This window comes from Panthera uncia, chromosome X (genome assembly GCF_023721935.1).
Source record: "Panthera uncia isolate 11264 chromosome X, Puncia_PCG_1.0, whole genome shotgun sequence".
NCBI lineage: Eukaryota > Metazoa > Chordata > Mammalia > Carnivora > Felidae > Panthera > Panthera uncia.
This window is the reverse complement of record NC_064817.1, coordinates 55,714,315-55,735,281: the sequence shown is the minus strand read 5'-3', so window position 1 is coordinate 55,735,281 and position 20,967 is coordinate 55,714,315. Positions and strand designations below refer to the sequence as shown.

General features: G+C 42.3%; 1 protein-coding gene across 1 annotated transcript; it reads right to left on the bottom strand.

Annotated features, from left to right (window-relative positions):
* Positions 1–1,210: 1,210 nt before the first annotated feature.
* Positions 1,211–11,901, bottom strand: PIN4 (peptidylprolyl cis/trans isomerase, NIMA-interacting 4). Its single transcript, XM_049643971.1, has 4 exons — positions 11,756–11,901; positions 8,898–8,971; positions 1,770–1,889; positions 1,211–1,387 (listed from the first exon to the last, which is right to left on the bottom strand). Exons 1-4 carry the CDS (start codon positions 11,796–11,798, stop codon positions 1,229–1,231), a joined length of 396 nt encoding a protein of 131 aa, XP_049499928.1. The 5' UTR covers positions 11,799–11,901; the 3' UTR covers positions 1,211–1,228.
* Between the last annotated feature and the right edge of the window lie 9,066 nt (positions 11,902–20,967).

The following is a 20,967-nucleotide window of genomic DNA, read 5'->3' as shown; positions in this document are numbered from 1 at the left end:
CTCAATCGGATTCAGCAAAGGAATGGTGTCATTATCACTACGTACCATCCGTTAGTCTGCTCAGTGGGGAAAATCTCCTGGAGGACTAACCTGCTGAGGATGCCCAGAAACTCCTCTAAAATAAGAAACTTCTATGTCAAATGCAGCTGAGCAAGAACACAGTGTATTAAAAGAATCACTGTTAAGAATCATGTGGTTATTTTGGCAAAGTTTTATTTTTGAAGCAGTACAGTATTTATAATTCTTTATACATTTTTGTATGTTATAAATATGGGAATGTGAAATAAAAAATTCAGATACATAAAACATCGGCTGCTTAGTCTAGTACAAACAACTGGTAGAAGAACTGAGTGCCTTTTTGCCTGCAATAAATGTTTATTTAAAAAGAAGAGTTCACAAAAAAAAGTTCATGTTGAATGGCCTTTATGTACAGCATATTATATTAAGACATTGGAGCTAATAACTGTCCTGGCAGATCAAAGTTGGCTAACTTACAAAACAAGTGTTGTCTATTGCTTATTTTAGGATTTTCATATGCTAATACAACTATTTGATGTCCAACTCAATGTGTGAATAGTGTGAACTAGGTATTTGGCTCTCCTAGAGATGATTTTTAAATTAACTTATGGGGTATACTGAGAATCACAGACAGTAGCTCTGAGGGAAAAGAGACTGAAGGTTAAAAGGAGTCTGCTTGACTTCTCTCTTTTTTTAATTAAGTAAACTTTACACCCAATGTGGGGCTCAAACTCACAATCCCAAGATCAAGAGTTGCATGCTCTACCGACTGAGCCAGCTGGGTGCCCTTCCTTGACTTATCTTTGAGAACAGCTGACTGAATACCCACTATAGTGTGCACACTAACTTTTCCCCACCTCATCTTGTGCCGACAAACCCACAATGACAGAGTTCATAAAATACAAGGATTATTCAACACCTTTTAAAGAAATAAACAGGGGCACCTGGGTGGCTTAGTCGATTGGGCGTCCGACTTCAGCTCAGGTCATGATCTCACAGCTCGTGAGTTCGAGCCCCGCGTCAGGCTCTGTGCCAATGACTCAGAGCCTGGAGCCCGTTTGAGATTCTGTGTCTCCCTCTCTCTCTGCCCCTCCCCTGCTCATGCTCTGTCTCTCTCTGTCTCAGAAATAAATAAAAACATCAAAAAAAAATTTTTTTTAAAAAGAAATAAACAGAATTGTATAAAACACTGTCAGTCTTCCATACAATTTTATTTTCTCCCTTCAACCATAATAATATGATATCCAAATTTTGTCTTAACTGGAGGGTCTGTAAACACAGGCTTATCCAGCCCACTTATGGGCAAGGCAAATGCTGCTTCTTGAAATGGTCCCACCATGGTACCTCTGGTCATCCAACCCAAGTCACCCTGAAAAACCCAAAAGATATGTGATGTCAGGTGGCCCTCCAGAGGAAACAGTTCTACAGTAGCTTGAGAATTTCCCAACACAAATGCTAAGGTTCCTAGTTTTATTTGCCTGGGCTGTAAAGAAGTGGGCCTGACAAGGACAAATGGGTGAAAGAGATCCAACCATGGACTGAACACATAAGCACTCACAATGCTGCCAGGTGTCTCAGCTGTGCGAGTTTGGTCATGCCTAGTCTTAGACAACAGGTGCCCTGTACACAACTGTACATTTCTGCTTTTAAGATCTTTAAACCAAGATATGGCTAAAATTAAAGGCAGAACATAGAAATAACCCCTACCACTGTGTGTCCTCCATGGGGGATAAATGAAAACAACACCATACCCCTTGCCTGGCTTTATCTTCACTATACTGTATGGCCACTTCATTGAATCTCATTCCAGATTTCAACTTTTCCATGGCTTCCATGATTTTCCCATGTTTTTCACACAGAATGTGTCTGACCTACAAGGAAAAAGTATGGTCACATAATTTGAGAGACACAAACAATTCCTTTTCTCACAGTACAGCAGTCATGCTGTATTACCCCCAGTAGTGAAAAAATAGATCAGGTTACGGCAACAAAACCCTGAAGTCTGCTCAGTTGGGCGATGGCCACAAGCTCGTTTCCCATGTCAAGACACTATCTCAGAACTCTGATTTTTTTTTAATTAACTTAAATTTTTTTTTACTAAAAAAATTTTTCAGTGTTTATATTTGAGAGAGTGAGCGAGCGAGCGCATGTAGGGGAGGGGCAGAGAGAGGGAGACACAGAATCTGAAGCAGGCTCCAGGCTCCGAGATGTCAGCACAGAGCCCGACATGGGGCTTGAACTCACAAACTGTGAGATCATGACCTGAGGAGAAATCGGACGCTTAACTGACTGAGCTCAGGCACCCCTCAGAAATCTGATTTAGATGGAAAATGGGCACCTGGCTGTGGGAAGCTACTATCTTAACCATGTACTTCAATGGTAACAGGAAGAGGAAACAGAATAGTTGAAAGCTTGGGCCTTTGAGTCAAATCCCACCTCTGCTGTACAATTGCAGGCATTTTTTTTCTTTTTAAAAAATTTTTAACATTTGAGAGACAGAGCACAAGTGGGGGAGAGGCAGAAAGAGAGGGAGACACCGAATCCAAAGCAGGTTCTAGGTTCTAGGCCATCAGCACAGAGCCTAATGTGGGGCTTGAACCCACAAACTGTGAGATCATGACCTCAGCGGAAGTTAGACACTTAACTGACTGAACCACCCAGGTGCCCCAATTGTAGGCATTTTCTTAAACCTCTGTTTCCCCCTTTGTGCACTGAGATAATAATAGTACTTATGTGTTCTCATAGGGTTGTGAAGACTGAGGTGATGCAGTCAGTATTCAATAAAGGTTAGCTGTTATTTCATCAGAGTGGGGATGATATTTAAAAACCCACTAGGAAATATTTTTTATGAAAAAAGGCCCAAGGTATAAAGCCTCCTCACAATTCAACACTTTGAAAAAGTATCGTATGTTGATTAAGAATACTCAACCCTATAGAAGTATTCAAGTTTGACCTATGTTTACATAAAGCCATGTGTTTTTATTAAAATCACTCTATCTTGAAAACTGGTTTTGTCAGGGTAGCCATTTTGCAGGATTTCCAATTTCTCAAACACAATCCATTGTTTCATATTGTAAGTGATACACTGGGATGGGGGCTAAAGGTGTCTCCCTTATAAATGGAGACAAGCAAATCAAGGTTGTCTTCAGGGTTCAACTATTGCAATTGGGGGCAAGGGGATTCTAGGCCCACAGGAATAACTTCCCGATGGAGGAGCTACACAGGAGTTAGGAACATAGATAGCAAAGGAAAGAATGTGTCAAAAAGCAGGGTTCAGAGAGGCAAAATTATATAGAATGTACAGGATGTACAGAATGTACTGTCCCTGGCAGACAGGAACAATCTGGACACTAGAGATACATGTTGGGAAACAAGGACAGTTCATCAAGACCTCAAGTTGGCCTGGCCAAAACAGCTTCTAGGATGCCCCCCCTCTTTATGCTTCTACACTCACAAAGCAACCTTCTGGTACAATTACTGGGAACTGAATTACAGTATTCATGATCACAGAAAGGGGAGACCACCCAGCACCTTATACATGAATAAACAAGTATTTTGGTCTGGACAGTCTGACAGGTTACACATAATGAGTCTGTAGTACCTGTGGGGTTTGCAATGTGACCAACTGGCAACTGTGTAAGGCTGGCATCTTAGAAGACAGCCAACCCTGGGGCACCTGGGTAGCTCAGTTGGTTAAGTGTCCAACTCCTGATTTTGGCTCAGGTCATGATCTTGCTGTTTGTGGGTTTGAGCCCTGCGTCAGGCTCTGCACTGACAGTGCAGAGCCTGCTTGGGATTTTCTCTCTGCCTTTCCTGTGCATTCTCACTCTCTCTCTAAATAAATGAATAAACTTAAAAAACAAGAGAGCCAACCCACAGAGAATTTGGGAGTGATTAGCACAGAGGTAGCAGCTGACACTATGGGAGGTGATGAGATTGCCCAGGAAGGTTACGTAGAATGAGAATAGGAGAAACGTAGGTTAAAGACATCCTCGGAGAACACTGATGTTTAAGCAATAAGCAAGGAAAAAGCTCAATAACCATAATATAAAAAGAAAGGCCAGAAAGGTAGGAAAGGTGTGTTAATAGAAACCAAGCCAAAAGAAAGTTTCAAGGAGGAAATGGTCAACAGGTTTAAATGCAGCAGAGTGATCAGGTAAGAAGTACAACCGATTTAGCAATGAGTGATTGATGACCTTAGCAAAAGCAGTTTCAGAAGAGTAGAAACTGCAGAAGCCAGATGGTGGAGGGCACACAGAGAGAGGGATAGGAGGCAGGAAGGAAATCCGTGTGGGGTACTCCCTCAGCTGAGGTAGAAAAAGAGAAAGGGCTCTTATCAGAAGAAAATGGTCACAGACATGTATATATGTTATTTTTATTTTTTATTGTTTTTTATATTTTGCTTTAAAAATTTTTTTTTAAATGTTTATTTATTTTTGAGGGAGAGAGAGGGAGAGAGACAGAGCACAAATGGGGGAGGGGCAAAGAGAGAGGCAGACACAGAACCCGAAGCAGGCTCCAGCACAGAGCCCGACGCAGGGCTCGAACTCAAGGACTGTGAGATCATGACCTGAGCCGAAGTCGGATGCTTAACCGACTGAGCCACCCAGGCAGCCCAACATGTACGTATTTTAAAGGTCCCTGGGCAGAGGTCTCAGAATGAAGGGAAAGATGCAGTAAAGAGGGAAAGGTTGAAGACAGAGCAAAGAAACAGGGTGGACATAATGCAGGATAAGGCCTGGTACTCAGAGCCCTGCTTGAAAAACTTATTAGTCTTAAAGAAAGAAAGATGAGAAGACAGAGAAGGGAGATGTGGGTGAAGAGAACTTTGTTGGAGAGGGGGCCAGAAAGCCAACGAGTTCCTCACAATAGATCAGGTTTCCATTTTCTTCTGAAAATTTAACAATATTTAAAAGTTATTATTTGCTAGGCATGTGCTAAGCACTTCTCTCATGAAATCCTCACACCAACCCTGTGACACTGGGTCAGTGTTTGTCAACCCTGGCAGTATTTCAGAATCGTCCTCAGTGCTTTTGAGGGGCACCTGGGTGGCTCAGTAGGTTGAGCGTCCGACTTTGGCTCAGGTCATGATCTCACGGCTTTTGAGTTCCAGCCCTGATCAGGCTCTATGCCGACAGCTCAGAGCCTGAAGCCTGCTTCAGATTCTGTGTCTCCCTCTCTCTATGCCCCTCCCTCACTCATGCTCTCTCTCTCGCTCTCTCTCAAAAATAAATAAACATTAAAAAATTTTTTAAAAAGATAAATAAAAAATCCACCAAGGTCCAGGCCCCATCCTCCAGGGATTCTGAGGCAGCTGGTCTGGGGTGGGACCCTGGACATTGGTAGTTTGAGAAGCTATCTAGGCGAATCTGATGTACAGCAGGATTGAGAAACAATGGACGAAGTTATCTACTGACGGACTGGAGCAGGGTGGTGGATGGCTTGAAGTGAGTGGCAGAGGACTGCTGAGTAGTACTGAGAGCCTAGCTAAGGTTAGAGACCAGGAATTAGTGGTCCCAATTCCCAAGGCTGTGTGACTCTCCAGCAGGGCCCAGCAGTTCTGGGTTTAAATGTAAAGGAAGTAGGGGCGCCTGGGTGGCTTAGTCAGTTAAGCTTCTGGCTTCGGCTCAGGTCATGATTTCACAGTTCGTGAGTTCAAGCCCGTCATTGGGCATGCTGCTGTCAGCACAGAGCCTGCTTTGGATCCTCTGTCCGCACCCCCTCCGTCCCTCTCCTTGTCTCTCTCTCTCAAAAATAAACAAACATTAAAAAAATTTTAATGTAAAGGAAGTAGACCACTGGATGATCTGGAGTTGGTAGTCTGGCAGGTGGATGCAACAGCTGACCAAAAGGAAAAAGAGTCGGGGCTCCAACATCCAGTGGTCAAGCTCTCTGATCTAATTTCCAGCCTACAGGACATACAGGGCTTGGACAACAGACAGGAAGCCGGGAGACGGTGGGAAGAACAGGCAGGCTTGAGGGCTAGAGGTCCATATGCACAGAAGAACAGAACAAGACTGGGGGAGGCAGGAAGCAAAGGGGAAGGAAGGAAGCTGTGGTTGGTAGGTGGATTTCAGAATCTGGATAGCTCTAGAGACACAGGGCAGGGTGTGGGCTCAGGAGTGGGATTGAAAGCAGGATGGCAGGATGTGGAAGGAGCCTAGCCCCTAAAAGGCTGGAGGGTTCCAGGGTTCCCTTCCTACTGGGACCTTTCCAAACACCAGAAATAACTCAGATGTCCTCTAGCAGGTGAACAGTTAAACATACTACGGCACACCCATTCCATGGCACACTACTTAGCAATACAAAGGAATAGACTATTGATAGGTGAAATCTCCGGAGAATTATGCCAGTGAAAAAGCCAAAAGGTTACATATTGTGTCATTCCATTCGTGTAACATTCTTGAAATTATAAAATTACAGAAATAGAGAACAGATCAGTTGCTGCCAGGGGTTAAGGACGGAGGGAAGGTGGGGGAGGAAAGTGGGTATGGCTATAAAAGGGCAACAAGAGGGATTCTGGGGGCGATGGAAATGTTCTGTATGTTTACTGGATCAACGTCAACCTCCTGGTTGTGCTGTGTACTAGAGTTTGATGTAACATGTTATCGGGGGGAAACAGGAAACAGCACATGTACCATTTCTTACAAGTGGAATGTGAGTCTCAAATTATCTCAAAAGATGGGGTGCCTGGGTTGATCAGTTGGTTAGGTGTCCAACTCTGGATTTTGGCTCAGGTCATGATCTCACGGTTTGTGGGATTGAGGCACATATCGGCCTCTGTGCTGACAGCTTAGAGCCTGCTTGGGATTCTCTGTCTCCCTCTCTCTCTGCCCCTCCCCTGCTCATGTGCTTGCTCTCTCTCTCTCCCAAAATAAAATAAAAATAAAATAATCTCAAAAGAAAAAGCTTAGCAAGAGAATTTAGTTCTAATCAAATTTCCTATGTGCCACTTCTTTCCACATACCTCATGCACAGCCACACTGAAATCATTTTTTTCCAGAAAGAGCAAGAATCCTCTTTGAAGCCATGTGCAGCGGAGCAGTCTCTTGTGTTGGGTGCTTGTAAAAGCCAGCATATAAGGTGAAAATTGTATATGGCCAAAATTCCCTACAATATCCCTTATGAAGATGCCATACTGGAGACCAACATGTCAGCCCTCATCAAACCCAACACAGCCTGTCTCCCCAGACTGCGGCAACAATGACAACTTCTTCAGCTGAACACCAGATGAAGTACTTGGTTTATATTTAGGGACCACGTTTTATGAGAACTTCTCTTTGGATACCAGAATCCCACTTCACATAACTGGATGCTCATACGAGAACAGAGGTCTACTATGGAGAAGCTGATTAATGTCTCCTACCTCACTTTCTCTGGGCCATAGGGTCATCGAGTAGAAAAGTGGGTAGAAAAGCCCACACTGTTTCTATGCTCCCTCTCTCTTTTTTTTGGCTGCGTGTGCATGGCTGGGTTTATACGATGCAATCCACTACTCCACTTATTATACAGCAGTGAAATTTATCTTTACCTAACTGCTCCAAGTATACTGTGATAATAGAAACCATCTCTTACCTGCTGGATTTTTTAAAGATTTTTTTAATGTTTATTTATTTATTTTTTATTTAGAAAAAAAATTTTTTTAACGTTTTATTTATTTTCAAGACAGGGAGAGACAGAGCATGAACAGGGGAGGGTCAGAGAGAGGGAGACACAGAATCTGAAACAGGCTCCAGGCTCTGAGCAGTCAGCACAGAGCCCGATGCGGGGCTCGAACTCATGGACCGCGAGATCATGACCTGAGCCGAAGTCGGCCGCTTAACCGACTGAGCCACCCAGGCGCCCCTAATGTTTATTTATTTTTGAGAGACAGATAGACAGAGTGTGAGCAGGGGAGGGGCAGAGAGAGAGAGACGGAGACAGAGAATCTGAAGCAGGTTTCAGGCTCTGAGCTGTCAGCACAGAGCTCAACGCAGGGCTCAAACTCATGAACCATGAGATTGTGACCTGAGCTGAAATTGAAAGCTCAATTGAATGAGCCACCCTGGTGCCCGTTTTTGTTTTTGTTTTTAAATACAGAAACCATCTCAGTACACTGCTTGGCACAGGGCAGATGTCACTAAATCCTTATTGAATGAATGAATCCAAGTATCGGATCCCATACTCTGAAACAATGAAACTGCCTTGTTACGTAGCACTAAGTAGTAAGGTTTTGTTTTCCCAGGGCAGATAACACTCCTCTGTACTAGGTCAAGTACTTCAAATAGTTATTTGTGATTGCCTCCCATCCCAATGTTCATGGTCAGGTCCCTGGACTGTAGCTTACTAATTGGGGGAGCAACATAAAATATTAAATATTATTTCCTTCTGACAAACAGTTCATTCACTTACTGGGAAGATCTAACTTAATACATGTTAAGAAACAATACAAAGTATGAAGAAATTCTGGATGTTTGAGGGAACAGTTGAGAAATAAAATGGAATTACTTTGTGACACTGGTCCCTATTTTCCAATTTTATGTTATCTTGATTTCATATCAGTAGTAGGCTAGCCTCTTTTTTTAAGTTTATTTTGGCGGGGGGAAGGGGCAGAGAGAGAAAAAGAAAGAGAATCCCAAGCAGGCTCCACACCGTTTCAGTGCAGAGTCCAATGAGGGGCTCGATCACGACTGGTCATCATGACCGTGAGATTGTGACCAGAGCTGAAATAAGAGTGAGATGCTTAACTGACTGAGCCACCCAGGTGCCCCAGTAGTAAGTAGGCTAGCCTCTTAGAATGGGTTAAGCATACTGTCTTTTCCTTTTCTGGGTACCAAAATAACACATGTATATGTATGTTATTTATATTTAACATGAAAGAAAAGGAACTAGTAACTCACCTTTACTGCATTGCCACCACCTTTGGGACCCTGAGCCTTCTTGTCAGAACTGTCACTCCCAGAGGCTGCTCCCCCTTTAGAGAAGAGATCATAGGTACTCATTTAAAATGCATCTTGATATTTACAGAAAGGTCCAATACAAGAGGAGTGGATACTTCTGTCATAGCACCATGCTTCAAAGGGGCACTCTGCCACTTTACTACAGGAAGCTACAATTAACCTGTGATTCACCTCTCTTAAAACAAGAAATTCATGCCCACATAAGCCCTTCGTAGAAAACAGATATACAAGTGAGTGTGCTAATGGATGAATGAGAGTGCCAAAAGTCTGGTCCAGATTCTCTGGACCCAATTTGAAATCCTGCTTCTAAGGGCAAATCTCCGAGCTCCTGTAAGATTTTTTTTTTAACATTTATATATTATTGAGAGACAGAGAGATATAGAGCATGAGCATGGGAGGCGCAGAGAGAGGGGGAGACACAGACTCTGAATCAAGCTCCAGGCTCTGAGGCTGTTAGCACAGAACCCGACACAGGGCTCGAACTCACAAACCGTGAGATCCTGATCTTAGCCAAAGTCGGACGTTAACCGACTGAGCCACCCAGGCGCCCCCCTCCTGTAAGATTTCTAATAAGCACTGCAACTATGTATTTGAGTACTCACAATTCCAATAAGTAAAATCTCTAAGAATCTATTTTAAATAAAGATCAAATTTCCCACCACCCATATTTGGCTAAAGAATGTATTCATTGTCCAAATTCCTGGAGTCTCCTGCATTGCCTATTGATACCTTACTAAGAAAAGTTGTTGGTATTCAGATTACCCACCACAGGGAGCATCTTACATTTTACTATTATGTCATCTCACCACTACACCAACTTTGTTGTTTGTGGCAGCATACTTACTTTTAGAGGCTCATGTTCCTAAGAACTACTGCTGGATTAAATGTTCAGTTCAATAAACATTTCCTAAATAACTATTAGACACTGGGCATACAAAGATGAACAAGCCATGGTATCTTCCTTCAGGAAATTCATATTCTACTGGGGAAGACAGATACGTAAACAGATCATTTCAGGAGAATGACCTGTGATCTATGGACAGAAGGCTGTGGAAGCACAGAGAGCCATTTTAGCCAGTCAGGGAAGGTTTCCTGGATGAACAGAAGCTAAGTGAAGAAAAGACAAGGATGAGGAGACACCCCAGGGTGGTCAAACACCGTGGTGTGTATGAAACTATGGATGAATCCAAGTCTGAGGTGGGAATGCTGTGAGATAAGTAAGCCCTGGGGAAATGGCTGAAGGTTAGGGCATGAGGGCCTATGAGCCCCACTAAGGAACCTACAATAGGGAACCACTGAAAAGTTTTAATCAGGAGATTCCATCTTACTTGTCTTAGTATCTCCAATGCCTAGCACAGTACATGGCACACAACAGTTGTTCAATAAATGTCCAACTAAACTGAAAACCCAAAATGCTGATCGCCAAATGCCTAGGAAAATGTTACTGCCAAAGGAGTTTTATTACACTAAAACTGCTGTACATTCACTCTTGAACGATGATGCATTCCTGTTATCCCAGCCTCTCCCCTGCTGGATGCTGGCATCTTCTGACTGCCACCACTTCACTCCCTTTGATTGACTGAGGACTCTGGCAGCAGTTTCAGGCTGCCTTTCCATCCTCACTCTTGCCATCATCTTGGATGACCTCACCACCTAGGCTGAGGAATCACCCAACAACCTAACTTCACACTTCTGGACCTCCCTCCTCCTCAATGTCCATGCCTTCTACTCCAGGCCACCTGCTCCCAAGGGCACAACACGATGGAACTGTGCCACCGAGAACTAACAGTTCAGTCTCTGGCTACAACTTCATGTTCTTCCAGCCTTCTCATGCCTCACTCTCACAACACTGGCTCTTTGACTTCACAGAAATCACTCCCAACTTCGGTACCTTTATCCTGATGTGTTTCCCTGGGCTACCCATTTCTCCTTCCCCTGCCAGTCTAGACCCCATGCTCGATCATCTGTGTTCCTACTGTCACCCTTAATTCACTTGTTCTGCTATTCTATTCTCATTGTCCAACAAACCCTCAACCTTGGCTCAAGGCTACACCTAGCTCTTTTCAATCTTATATTGTGCCAGTTGCAAGTTACCAGGTAAATCATGACTGTGCAGATTGTGTCCTCTACAAATTCATGGCCTTCAACCTTAGGCTCTCAGCCTTGAGGGCTGATCCTTTTATTAGCGTTTCCTTCCCTTTCCCATCACCCCCAATGACGACTCCAAACCTTTACCACTCTTAAGAACCTCACTCAGTCCTTGCCCCTCGGTCTTAAAAATTACCCTTGCCTTCCACTTTAACAAGAAATTGAGGCCATGAATCATGATATCCTATAAACACCTCCCCATTGTGGCCCCAATTTTTACAACCACACCCATCCTCGTCTCTTTCCCTATGGCCTCGAGCATAAAGTGTCCTTTCTCCTATTCAAAGGTCAACTTCTCCACCTCTGTCCTAGACCCCATTTTCTCCAACTTCACTCCTTCCGGCCCCTTACCTCTCTAACTCTACCGGATCCTTTACGTCAGCCTCACTCTTAAGTTTTCCCCATTTTGAAGAAACCATCAAAACTTCCTCTTAGTCCTTTGTCTTCCTCTATCTACCATTTAATTCCCCTGCGTTTTCAATAAAGGCTTTCCAGAGAAGTCCGCACTGTCTCCAACTTCTCACTTCCGGGTCAATCCTCTAGTCACTGGCCACCCACTGCCCCGTCCCGGGCCCTGGGGGTCGCCGGTCGGCTTCCTCCCCTCGCTCCTCATCCGATCCCATTCTCTCTGGCTGCTTTGGCCGCTCTACCTTTCCCCCCTTTCCCGGAACGGCTTTTTCCCTTGGGCGGCATCTTCGAATCTTGGGGCTGTACTGTCAAAGGCTTCGGTTGCCTGACAAAGCCCCTTCAGGCCCCACGGGCATGTCCGAAACAAACGACTGAAAACGGCATCGAACTTGACCGTTTTTGCTGTGGCCCTGGAAGCAGGCATAATTTGGGGCAGACCCGGTCCTTGGGCCCGCGGACCAATGGAGCTGAAGATGTCTGACCAATAAGAAGTTAGGTTCTGTTAGAGGGGAGGAGCCAGTGGTGAAGCAGGGGCGGGAAACCCCGCCTTTGCGTTTTTTTTGTTGTAGCTGTTCCTTCTATCGCACGCCATTATTTGCGCTAGCTCCCATGCTCCCTCACTCCCCCGCCCATCTCCTCCACGCATGCGTAGTGGAAGGTGCGGGCCTCTGCAGTCCCTTGGCGCCGGCTCTAGCCAATCCCGCGGGGCCGCCAGACAAAGGGAAAGGAGGAAGAGCCGCGGTGGTTGCCCCCTCCTCCTGCTCTCTCCTACTCATAGGCCTTGCTCTCTCTTGAGGTTTTTCATTTTTAAATTTTATTCTGCAGTTGTAGCTGATTGGATTTAGAAGATAGTTAAAAAAAAAAAAAAGCTATCACCCCTCTGCCTCTTGCAGAACTCTGTCATGGAGAAAAATTGGAAGCGGTCTAAATGTTCCTCAGTGGGGTATTGCTTAAATAAATAATGTTTCAATCACACAAAAGGATATGCGCCATTTAAAATAATGAATGTAAAGCTGTCTGAAAAGCTGACACAGGAAATGGACTTAAGGAAGGTTACAGACCAAGCTATAGAATATGATTCATTTTTTAGAAAAAGTATATAGTGTGCTCTATTATATATGCATAAAAGACAGGAAGGCTACCTAGCAAAATGTGACCAGTGGTGCTAGTACAGGTTGTTGTATATGTTTCTGTATATTTTCCAAATTTTCTGTAATGGTGCAGTATAAAATACTTAAAAGCATGGATTCTGGAGCCAGACTGCCTGGCTTCAAATCCCTGCTCCAACATCTGGCTACTAGCTCTGTGACCTTGAGGAAATTACCTCATCCTTCTTTGGCTCAGTTTCACTATCTGTAAAATGGAGTTGATGATAATAGTACCTACTCACAGGGTGTTAAGAGAATTAAACAAGTTTATATTTGTAAAGCACAGAAACCAACGACTAACTCATAGAATGTTAGAGTAAGATGAATGAGTTTTGAATTTGTGTCCCCACACTTTCTTCCCTTATCTGTAACCCCTCTTCTCCTGATTTGTATATAAGGTCAAACCTTTTTCTTAGGCTCCATAAGATAGCTGTCCCAGCTTGCCACTACCAGCCAGAACTCCAGTTCAGAGTTTAGTGTTTGGATACAGACTTGCTGGACTGGGGTGCTTCATGCCCAGACCAAAGGATCAAGCATTTTTGATACTGTGCCCACCCCCAACTCCTACATAACAAGCAGCCCCCTCTTGTACTGCTGTGACTTCTGGACATACCACATCTTGGGCACTCCTTGTTTCAGATTGGGAGTGATAAACTGTAGGAAACACATCCAATGCTGAGGGGATCATTGGTTCTCTGCTTGTGAGGTGGATCCTGCCCATGTACTGACTTTCCAAGTCTGGCTGGGAAATGGGGGATGGAATTTGACAATGTCAGTATGGCCTCATGTTCATCAGCTCATCCACAGCCAGGAGCCCAGGAGGCACTTTACTTCTGGTTTTTCATAGGAAACAGCCCTTCCTGTGACCACCGACCATGGAATGAAGAGTGGGAATGAAGCAGAGTTCAGATCCCAGTGAAGAGCCAGTATTAAATGGCAGATGCACCTGACAAATGCTTAGTGCCTGAAATATTGTGAGAGCTCTGTGTGTTCCAGCAGATAACAGCAACAACTATAATAAACAAGTTTGTGTAAGTGGCTGAACTTACCTGAAGCAGTATCTAGGGGCCAATAGCTCAAAGGAGAAGACTATGGGCATTGGTCTGCTGGGGGGTTTCAAGGTCAAAAGCACTGTAAGGCAGTCAGATTCAGAATCATATACAATCTCAACCATGCAGTATGCATCACAAAAAGGCAGGGAAGGAAGTATAAAATCTTAAGTGTTCAGGGTGCCTGGCTGGCTCAGTCGGTGGAACCTGTGACTCTTGATCTCGGGGTTGTGGGTTCAAGACCTAAGTTGAGTGAAGAGATCACTTAAAAAATATCAAGTCTTAAAAAAAATCTGAAGTGTTCATTCTGGAATGTGAGTTTGTGACTACCTTTTATTTATTTCTGTTTATATTATATTGTGTTTATACCAATTGGCATGTATTTTTCTTTTATTCAAGAAAAAAGAGCAATAACCATTATTTGTAAAACAAACACCATAGAAGCCAGCTTCTCTACAGGGTTAAGTCGGCACCAGTCTATGGAGACCGACTGTGGAGGAGTCTGTGGAGCAGAGTGACAAATGAACGTAAGAGCAGGCAGGGGGGCAGAGAGGAGAAAACTTCAGCCTTGAAACCATGGTAACGACTGCGGGAGTGTGCACAGTGAGTCAGAGCCAGGAATGGCTGCCAGTTGTATTTTCTATTAATTACCTCCTCAGACTGATTCTTTCATGTATTTCTTAAACAAGGAATACTTAGGAAGGGAAGCTGGCAGTCTTCTTCCCAGAAGTTCACAAACCTTGACCGAGACTCACTATCCTGCCCTACCTGCTATACAAACAAAAGGCTGCAATTTCTTTCCCATTTGAGACCCTAGCAGAGCTTATTCCAAAAGGGGAGCTTGAAGCAACAGAGCATAGAGATCTAATTGATCCCATTCAGAGGTGGTCAATCCATGGGGAGCTCTGGGCCCCAGCCTCTGCAGATAAGGGTAGGAAAAGGTCACCTTTGGAAATGGAAAGAAAGAAAAATCAGTACACAGTGGATGAGATCAGCCATCTGCAAAAGTAGCCACCCATTATGGCAAATGGATGCAGGTATATTGCCAATGGGATGGATGGGTCTCCTGAGCACAGTGGCCAAAGAACTTTCTAATCCTCTTCATGCCCTTGTAACATGTCTGGCATGAGAGAATGAAGCTTTGAACAACTGTAATTTTTTTTAAAGTGCTTCAGAGAAGAAGATTCCATCTATGTTTGTCTAGCATTGTCTAAGCAAGCAGTTTCTGGAGAACATTAATATTCCAGTATCTAGTGAGGTGGATTTTTTTCAGAGGCGGTGTTCATTTGAGACAGTGGAAAACAACCAACACAAGTGGCATATGTAGCATGAGTCAGATGCTTTCCCTTCAGTATCTCTTTGAATTTTCACAACAGTTTTTTTAAATGATATTTATTTATTTATTTATTTATTTATTTTTTTTTTTTTTTTTGAGATAGAGTGCACACATGGACACACACATGCATGTGTGAGGAGGGGAGGGGCAGAAGGAGAGGGACAGAGAGAGAGTAAAAAGCAGGCTCTATGCCCAGCATGGAGCCCGATGTGGGGCTCTACCCCACAAACTGTGAGATCACAACCTGAACTGAAATCAAGAGTCAGATGCTTAACAGACTGAGCCACCCAGACACCCATAAGATTTTATTTATTTTTATTTTTTATTTTTTTTAAGTTTATCTTGGGAGGGAGGGACAGGGAGATCAGGAGAGAGAGAATACCAAGCAGACTCCACAATGACACTGTGGAGCCCAATGGGGGGCTCAAGCTCGTGAACTGTGACATCATGACCTGACTGGAAATCAAGAGTTGGACGCTTAACTGACTGAACCACCCAGGCATCACCCTAAGATTTTACACCCAATGTGGGGCTTGAACTCACAACCCCAAGACCAAGGGCCACATTGCTCTACTGACTGAGCCAGCCAGGCACCCCTATTTTCACAACAGTCTTTGTTTTGCAGAATATCACCATTGCCATTTTAGACCTGAAGAAACAGGCTCAGAGGAATTAAGAAGCATGTTCAAGTTTGCACATCTAGGGACTGTGGCAGGGTTGGCCTCTGAACTCAAATCTGACTTCCAAGCTGGTACGTTCTGCATGATGACACTGCCCTACGCTTTGCCATCCCCTATGTGAAATCCAAGAACACCCAGTTCCCTTTGTTTTGAGTGTATATTCAAGTCAGCTTCCCAGGCACCTGAACCCTTACAAGGGGGCACTCTGCCCAAGAGGTGCCAGGGCCAAGTTATGCCCCCACCTTACAGAAATCAATTTGCCTCTGGTTTATGCATTAATGTGTTCATTCTGAGTAATCTGGAAGGTGATCACCTCTGCCTACTGGACCTCCCAAGCCCAGAAGCACAGAGGTAAGAAGGAACATGGTGTAGGGGGAGGGCAGTGGACAGAGTATTGTGGACAAGGCAGAGGGGGGACAGTGGGGAAGAGGTCTTCTTTGTCCTCATCCTCAGGAAGTGGTCTCCATTTCTAATGAATTCTGCCTTCTAAACAGCTCATCTCCTCTGCTCCTCATCATTGTACAGTGAACAATGAGCACTTTGCTGAGATTCACCAAGCATCTCTTGCCCTTGTCCCGTGCCCTCTTTGCCCCTGCCACAGGATTTTGAACATTCTCTGGACCATTGGAAAAGCCTCCACATGTGGTCTCTTAGCTGTCAGTCTCACCCTTCTCCAAGCTACCCTCCCCAGCGTCTCACAGAGAGCCCTCAGAAACCCAGATATGACACTCATTCCTTCAGTGGCTCCCTGCAGTCTGAGAGGGTCCTTAGCCTGGAGACCCAAGGGCCTTTCTGCTGACATCTGCAACCTCATCTCTTGCTAGTCCTCACAGGGCTTTAATCACATCGAGTTACCATTTGCATGCCCTCAAATGTATGGTGCTCTCTTAAGACTCCATGCCTTTGAACATGCTGTTCTGTCTACCTGGAGTGCTCTTCTCCCATTTTTTATCTAGTTAACTTATATTTACCTTTCAAGACCAAGCTCCAGTGCTACTTCCTCCTGGAAGTCTTCCCTTACCCTCTTCTCTACTTCTTCCAGGGTGAGCAAGGCACTCCTCTGCACTCCCAAAGCATTCTCTGCTTATCTCTAATATTTGTATGATTTTCAGTAATAATCATAGATGCACCAGTTTGTTTACCCATTCACTCATTGAAAAACATTTGGGTTGTTTCCATTTGGGGGTTGTTACCAATACAGTGGCTATATAAACGTTTGTGTACAGGTTTCTATGTGAATACAGGTTTTCATTTCTCTAGGATAATTCGCAAGAGTGTTATTGCTGAGATGTATGGTAAGCATGTTTAGTTTTGCAAGAGACTGCCATACCCTTTTTCAGAGTAGCTGCACCATTGCACATTCCTACCAGCAATGTTTGGGCGATCCCATTTCTTTGCCTACTCACCAGCATTTTGTGTTATCACAGCTTTTTTTAAATTTTAGCCATTTGGATAGGTGTGTACTGATACATCATTGTGGTTTAATATACATTACCTAATGGCTAATGATGTTAAGCATCTTTTCATGTGTTAATTTTCTGTCTGTATATTCTCTTCAGTTTCTCATTGGGTTTTTTTACTGTTGAGTTTCAGGAGCTCTTTATGTATTCTAAATATGAGTCCTTTGTAAGATATGTGGTTTGCAAATATTTTCTCCCTGTCTCTGAGCTTGTCTTTTCCTCTTCTTAAGAGGTTTTTTTCTAGAGCAAAAGTCCTTAATATATTTTCTTTTATGGATTTATGTTATGACTAAGAACTATTTATCAAGCCCTAGGTCCCAAAGATTTTCTCCTATTTAATTTCTAAAAGTTTTATGGTTTTATGTTTTACACTTAAATCTATGATCCATTTGAGTTAATTTTTGTGCAAAGTGTGAGCTTTAGATCAAAGTCCTTTTTTTGGGCCTATAGATGCCCAATTGCTCCAGCATCATTCATTGAGAAAGCTATCTTTCATTATTGCTTTTGCACTTCTGTTAAGATTCAGTTGTCTGTACTTGTATGAATTTGTTCTGGATTCTCTATTCTATTCCATCAATCTATGTGTCTATCCCTCCCCAATATCACACAATATCATGCAGTCTTTTTTAAAGATTTTATTTGAGAGAGAAAGTGCATGAGCGGGGGAGAGGGATGGGGAGGAGAGGGGCAGAGACAGAGACAGAGAGAAAATCCTAAGCAGGCTCCATGCCCAGCTCAATCCGATGTGGGGCTTGATCCCACCATCCTGGGATTGTGACCTGAGCTGAAATCAAGAGTCAGACGTTCAACCGTCTGAGCCACCCAGGCACCCCTATCATGCAGTCTTGATTTGTGTAGCTACATACTATGTCTTAAAATTGTGTAGAGTAATTCCTCCCACTTTATTCTTTTTCAAAATTGTTTTAGCCACTCTAGTTCTTTGTAGCTTCCATATACATTTTAGAATAATCTTGTCTGTATCAAGAAAAAAAAAATGTTGCTAAGATTTTGATAAGAATGGTGTAAAACCTGCAAAACGTTTTGGGGAGAACCGACACCCTTACTGTGTTGAGTCTTCCAATTCAGGAGCACAGTACATCTCTCCCTGTAGTTAAATCTTTGATTTCTTTCATCAGCATTTAATAGTTTCAGCCTACCATTCTTATATATATTTTCTTAGGTTTTTATCTATGTATTTTCTTTGAGTGATTGTGGATGATATTATAATTTTAATTTTGTTTTTCACATGTACATTTCTAGTATTTAGAAATGCAATTGGATTTTGTATGTTGATCTGGTATCCTACAGCCTTGCTGAACTCATTTATTAGTTCTAGGAGGGTGGGGTTTTTTGTTTGTTTTGTTGTTATTGTTTGTTTTATAGATTTCTTGTGATTTGCTATATAGACCATCATACTGGGGTGCCTGGGTGGCTCAGTTGGTTGAATGTCTGACTCTTGGTTTCAGCTCAGGTCATGATCCCAGGGTCATGGGATTGAGCCCTGCATTAGGCTCCATGCTGAGCATGGAGGCTGCTTGCGAATCTCTCTCTTTCTCCCTCTGCCCCTCCACTGCTCACACTCTCTCTCTCTAAAAAAATAAAATAAAATAAATTTTTTAAAGAGGCTGTCATGCCATCTCTCAATAGGGATCATTTTATTTATTCATTTCCAATCTATATGCCTTTTATTTCATTTTCTTGTTTTATCACACTGGCTAGGACTTCCAGTACTATGTTGACTAAGTGGTGACTGGACATGCTTGCCTTGTTCCTGATCTTATGGAGGAACACATCCAGTCTTTCACCATTTAGTATGTTAGTGTTAGGGTTTTTTACAGATGTTCTTTACTAACTGGAGGAAGTTCTCTTTCCCTTTCTTTCTTTCTTTCTTTCTTTCCTTTTATTTTATTTTATTTTGAGGAAGTTCTCCTCTATTCCTAGTTTTCTGAGGGTTAAAAAAAAATGAATAAGTTTCCACACAAAACATTTGAAGGACCCAAATTTGTAGCAAATTCCACGGCAGTTTTAAAGTTGAGCTGCTATAGTAAATACACTGGGGATTCTTGATACTTGAATATGGAATATGTGCACAGGAAAAGGAAATACAACATTGCACTTTATAAGCACTGTATTTTTAACTAGAAAATGCAATATCTTAAATAAAATAGTACTTAAAAATGGTACCAAAAAACCCCTCAAAAACAAAAAAAAAAATGAGTAAGTGTTGAATTTTGTCAGATGCCTTTTTTGCATGCCTTGATATAATCGAGTGATTTTTCTTCTTTTAGTCTGTTAACATGATGGATTACATTGGATGATTTTCAAACTGAACCAGATTTGAACTCTTGGAATAAAACCTATTTGGTCATGGTGTGTAATTCTTTTTATATATTACTGAATTTTATTTGTTGATATTTTGCTGTGGATTTTACATTTATATTCATGGGGGATATTGATCTGTAGTTTTCTTTTTGTACTGTCTTTGTCTGGTTCTGGTATCAAGCCCACATAAAATGAGCTAGGAAGTTTTCTCTCTTCTATTTTCTGGAAGAGATTGTATAGAATTGGTATTCATTCTTCTTTGGACATTTGGTGGAACTCTCCAAGGAAACCACCAGATCTGAATATTTCTTTTGGAGGAATTTTAAATTACAAATTCAGCTTTCTTCAGAGGAATTGGTTCATTTCATCTAAGTGTCAAATTTATGTGTGTAGAGATGTCCACAAGGTTTGTCTCTGTTTCTTTCCTGATACTGGTTAGTTTTGTCTTCTCTTTTTTTTCTAGTCTTGCTCGAAGTTTGTTAATTTTATTCATCTTTTCAAGCAACAATATTTTTGTTTCATTGATTCTCTATTGTTTTTTTGTTTTCAAATTTTTTGTCTTCAAATTTGTTTTCAATTTCATTTCATTAATTTCTTATCTTTTATTATTTCTTTTTTTTCTGTTTGCTTTGGGTCTGTTTTGCTGGTGTGTTTTTGTTTTTGTTTTATTTTTATTTTGTTTTTTAGTTCTTGAGGGGAGAGTTTAGATTATGGAATGGATTTGAGACCTTGCCTCTTTTCTAATGAAAGCATTTAGTTACATAAATTTCCCTCTCAGAACTGCTATAGCTGTGATCTACATGTTTTGATTTTGTATATATTTTTTTCAGTCAGTTCAATGTTCATTTTCTACTTCCCTTGAGACTTCCTTTTTGAACCATGGATTATTTAGAGGTATGTTGCTTAGTATCCAAGTGTTTGGCAATTTTCTTGCCATTTTTCTGTTATTGACTTCTAACTTGATATCATTGTGGTAAGAGAAGGCCTGCTATATTATTTTAGCTCTTTTAAATTTGTTGATTTTTTTTTTTTAGTGGCCCAGGGTTATATGGTCTCTCTTGGTGAATGTTCTGTGGATAGTTGAAAAGAATATGATATATTCTGCCATTGTTAGGTGGAGTGATCTAGAAATGTAGATTGGGTCCTGTTGGTCATTGGTGTTGTTAATTACTTCTATACTCTTCCTGATTTTTCATCTATTTCTTCTATAGAAAGAAGGTTGTTGAAATCCTCAATATAATTGTGGCTTTGTCTATTACTCCCTCCAATTCTATCAATTCTTGCTTCATATATACTGCAGCTCTATTGTTTGGCATATACACACTTAGAAGTGCTATGTATTCTCGGTAATTTGATCCTTTTATTATTTTTGTAGTGTACTGTTTTGATTTCATTTTCTTTTGTTTACACATTTAGATATTTTCTTAGTGGTTACTGTAGTGATTATAATTAACATGCT